The 4720-nt window shown below is 37.0% G+C and overlaps 1 protein-coding gene and 1 long non-coding RNA gene across 2 annotated transcripts in view; one reads left to right on the top strand and one right to left on the bottom strand.

Annotated features, from left to right (window-relative positions):
• The first annotated feature begins 839 nt into the window (after positions 1-839).
• SAR1A (secretion associated Ras related GTPase 1A) overlaps positions 840-4720 on the top strand; it is a 36850-nt gene continuing 32969 nt past the window's right edge. The window contains exon 1 of the mRNA XM_011372166.2: positions 840-891. Within this exon, the coding sequence (XP_011370468.2) occupies positions 855-891 (37 nt within the window). The 5' untranslated portion in view covers positions 840-854. The remainder of the gene's footprint in view (positions 892-4720) is intronic.
• Positions 1018-4720, bottom strand: part of LOC111746795 — a 21811-nt gene continuing 18108 nt past the window's right edge. Inside the window, exon 3 of the long non-coding RNA XR_002783264.1 lies at positions 1018-1478. This is a non-coding gene — a long non-coding RNA (uncharacterized LOC111746795). The remainder of the gene's footprint in view (positions 1479-4720) is intronic.

Here is a 4720-nt window from a genome sequence, read left to right as displayed (position 1 = left end):
TGAAGTAAATTCAGAGGCAAAGTGTGCAAGAAATAGCTTTGTGCTGGGAGTCATGAGACTTGAGTTCTGGCTCCAGCTTGGTGTGACATCAGCAGAACTTTTCACCTTTCTGGGACTGTTTCCTTGTTTTGTATTATAAGGTAGTGGTCTCCTACCTTGAGCATATATTTTAATGTGGAAGATGTCATGTTTCTATGATTCTGATATAGTCCAGTCGAGCAGGGATGAGGTAGAAAAAAATCCTTTCTGAGGGGGACAAAATGGTGGTTAGGGGAATAATATAAGGTTTAATCCATATCTGCATGATTCTGAACTTGAACTTGCAGACCACAAAGAATGGTCATGACCATTTGCTGTGTCAGGGTATGTTCATAGCTTTTCTTGGAAGATGTGGCATGGCAAGTTGGAACCTGAGGCACAACCTCACTAAGATGGTGTGCTGTGGTTGGATTTCACTTTTTCTCCCCATTTCCTGCCAGGGTGGTAGTTTGCAGTGACAGAAAGTTAAAGGTTGTGGTTGGAAGTCACAGGAATGAGATCTGAGGGTTGAGGAGGGAGGACACTTTTGGATACCCTGTGTATGCTTGGGCTTTATCCTCAGTTGCAAAATTCTTAGGAAAGGAATCTACCAGAAGGATTTGAGTGGGGGGAGAGTAACCAGGAGAACTGAGCTCCCTTCTTTATGAACAAATACTCTTTCCTAAGGAACAACAGAGGGAAGCAGAAGGTCATGGAGATTACCAAGAGAGATGGATCTGTTTCCCTTTTACTTCAAAGCTTGACATGAGTGCTATATGCCAGTACTGAAGTCCTAGGGATCCTGCCAGGAAGAAGACAGTGAACTTCTCTTATACATGATTTTCTGTATTTGTGTGCAAGCAATACATCCAAATGATAGATCTCAACAAATAATAGATAAGCCTTTTATCTTTTCTGTTGGGGAGGTGCTAACGGTGGTATAATAGTCAGGGAGAGAGGATTCCATAAATAGTATTTATTTTAGAAAAATCTGAAAACAAAAAACAAATAAATATAGTGATGGTTTAATGTACTTCTAAACAGTGGAACATACATATACATAAATACATATACATCCACATATATACATATATGCTAGCCAATCTTCATTATTTCTCATTATTTGCAGATTCCAAATTTTTGTATTTGCCTACTTTAAAATTTATTTGTAACCTCAAACTCAATACTTGTGGTACTTTCATGGTCATTTACAGCTATGCATAGAGAGGCGAAAAATTTGAGTTACCTGATGTGCACATTCCCAGCGGAAGTCAAACAAGAGGATGCTCTGCCTTCTTGTTTCAGGGCTCATACTGTAATTAAGTATCCTACTGTGGTCAACTTAGTGCCACATTTTTTGCATTTGTGTGCTTTTTGTTGATTTCACTGTTTAAAATAGCCCCGAGTATAGTGGGGTGCTCAGTGCTGTTCAGTGTTCCCAAGCAAAGGCTGTGATGTGTCTTAGGGAGAAAATATATGTGTTAGATAAGCTTTGTTCAGGCATGAATTATACTGCTGTTGGCTATGAGTTCAATGTCAATAAACTAACAAACTATATTAAATAAGATATCTTTAAGCAGAAACACACATAAAACAAGGTTATGTATTGATCAGTAGATGAAAAGGTTGTAAACAGAAAATTGCAAGAATTGTATTTCCCCAGGGAGCAATGGTTCAGTATATGCTACTTCAGTGTTTGGGGTGATTTTATAGAACATAACTACTGTGAAAACTGAGAATTGGCTGTACATAGATACACCTGTGTGTGTGTGTGTGCGTGTACGCACATGCGCACACGCACACACAAACAAAATTGGGAAGTTGATTTACACCTTTGTAACTTGCTATTTGAACCTAACATAATGTAAACTTTTCTCTGTTTATAAAAACATTCAACACTATATAAACTGACTCAAATAATTACATAAAAATACATAATAGTACACTTACTAATCACCTATGACTTGCCTTTTGGTTTACTTTCAGTTTCTTCTGATTTTAAATAATGCTACAATGAACATCTTCATAAATAAATCTCAGAAAACATCTCTGATTTTTGTTCTGAAGATAAATTCTTAGAACTACAGGGTCTATGAGTATGCAGATTTACAAATATTTTGACATGTGCTCAATTGCCCTCCAGAAAGGTCTTATTAGTCTGCCCTCTTGCCAGCTGCTTATGTAAGTGCCTCAAATCTCAGGGTTCTGAACATAATAAAAAATATCTCAGTTTATTAAATGTACTTTCTCATTTCTCCTAGTAACGTCTAATTAACCCTCAAAAGAATGCTCTAACCTTGTGTTTCTCAAATGTCAGTGTGCATCAGAATCACATCGAGGGCTTGTTAAAAATGAATTGCTGGACCCAATCCCAGAGATTTCATACATTAGGGGTGGAACTTGAAAATATGTATTTCTAGCAAATTTGCAGGTGATGCTAGTCTGTAGACTGTACTTGGAGAGCACCGCACCAGGGAGACTTAACTTTTCCTATGGACTTACTCTGTACTGTGAATTGTGCTAAGTGATCTGTCTTACTTTGCACTCTACATTTTGCTTCCTGTGACTTATCACTAGCAGAATGTGGACTTTATAGGCTTGCTTATATCTAATAAGCATGTGTTACAAATTTACCTTATACTGGCACAAGGTGACAGAATACCACAATTTCATTTTTTTGCCTTCAAGTTTACTGGCAAGGAGAAGCATTAAAAATTATTACAGACATGGAGAAACTGGACCCCCTCATACACTGCTGGTGGGAATGTAAAATGGTGCAGCCACTTTGGAAAACAGTTAGGCAGTTCTTTAAAAGCTACAAACATAGAATTACCAGATCACTCAGAAATTTCACTCCTAGGTATATACCCAGAAGATGTGTCCACTCAAAAATCTGTACACAAATGTTCATAGCGGCATTATTCCTAATAGCCAAAAAGTAAATACCTCAGATGTTCACCAACTGATGAATGGATAAATAAAATGTGAAATATTATTCAGCCACGAAAAGGAATTAAGTACTGATACACACTACAATATGGATGAACCTAAAAAACATTATGCTAAGTGAAAGAAGCCAGACACAAAATGCCAAATATTGTATGATTCCATTGACAGGAAAGTCTAGAATAGACAAATCCATAGAGACAGAAAGTAGATTAGTAGTTGCCAGAAGCTGGGAAAGGATGGCAAATAATGCTTATAGGTATGGGGTTTCTTTTGGGGATAGAGAACATTTTCCAAAATTGGGCTGATGATTGCTCAACTCTGTGAATACTAAAAACCACTGAATTATATACTTTAAATGCTATGTGAATTATATCTCATTAAAGCCATTACCAAATAAACAAAAATCATTGTAAACCAACATTGGAGATGCTATAATAGTAGAAAAGAAGCAGAGGGACAATATGGGGAGGGGCCACCCAGGAAAGGCTGACCAGGGGTTTTGCTTGACCTGGGTCTTGGAGCAGCAAGGTGCAGAAGAGAGAGCAGTGTTGCAGACGGAGGGAATAGCCCATGCAAGTATAGACACAGGAAGGATCCCAAGGCTGAAGAGGATGTTGATAAAACTAAAATTAAAGAATCTTTTTTAATCTTCATAAAATCCATTTCTTCATGCACTCAGGCAGTTACTGAACAAATTTCATGGGGGCACCTACTATATGCCAGGGATTGTGCTAGCCACCAGAGACACTATAATGAGTTAGACATTATTCTTATCCATTTTCTGCATATTAACATTTAAAAAGTTACCCAACGTTACAGAGCAAGTAACTGGAAGAAGTGGGATTTAAACTCAGCCCATCTGACTCCAGAGCACATTTTCAAAGAACGTTATAAGATTATGCAGCCCCGTAAATAGCCATAATTTAACATAAATGCATAAATATCACACATATATTTCCCCTGCCTGTCTGTCTCTGTCTCTCTCTGTCTCTCTGTTTCTCTGTCTCTCTCTCAAATCTCACTCCCTCTTTCAATCTTTTTCTTTTTCTAGCTTTGGAATAACACTAACATTGTATAAGTTTAAAGTATACAAAATGTTGACGTGATAACTTATGTATTGTAAAATGATTGCCACCATAACATTAGCTAACAACTCTACCAATGTCATGTCACATAATCACCCTTCTTTTTTTTTATGGTGAGAACATTTAAGATCTACTCTCTTAGCAACTTTCAAGTATATAATACAGTATTATTAACTATAATCACCATGCTTTATATTAGGTCCCCAGACTTATTCATCTTATAATTGGAAGTTTGTACCCTTTGACCAATATCTCCTTATTTACCTCCAACCCCTTGCCCCTGGTAACCACCACTCTGCTGTTTCTATAAGTTGGGCTTTTTTAGGTTACCTATACAGTAGTCCCCTTATATATCCCCTTTATTCATGGGGGATATATTCCAAGTACCCCAGTGAAGGCCCGAAACTGCAGATAATACCAAACCCTGTACATACTGTTTTTTCCTATACGTACATATCTATATAATGTTTAATTTATAAGTTAGGCACAGTAAGAGATTAACAACAATAATAAAACAATTATAACAATATCGTGTAAAAAGTTAAGTGAATGCACTCTCTCTCCTATCTTATTATACTGAATTCACCTTTGTTCTTGTGATGTGAGATGATAAAATGCCAAACCTATTTCTGAATCTGTGTAACCATCCCCTATTTGCAAAAACCGGC

Source organism: Pteropus vampyrus, unplaced genomic scaffold (assembly GCF_000151845.1).
Source record: "Pteropus vampyrus isolate Shadow unplaced genomic scaffold, Pvam_2.0 Scaffold202, whole genome shotgun sequence".
Classification (NCBI taxonomy): Eukaryota; Metazoa; Chordata; class Mammalia; order Chiroptera; family Pteropodidae; genus Pteropus; species Pteropus vampyrus.
This window is presented reverse-complemented; position numbering and strand designations above follow the sequence as displayed.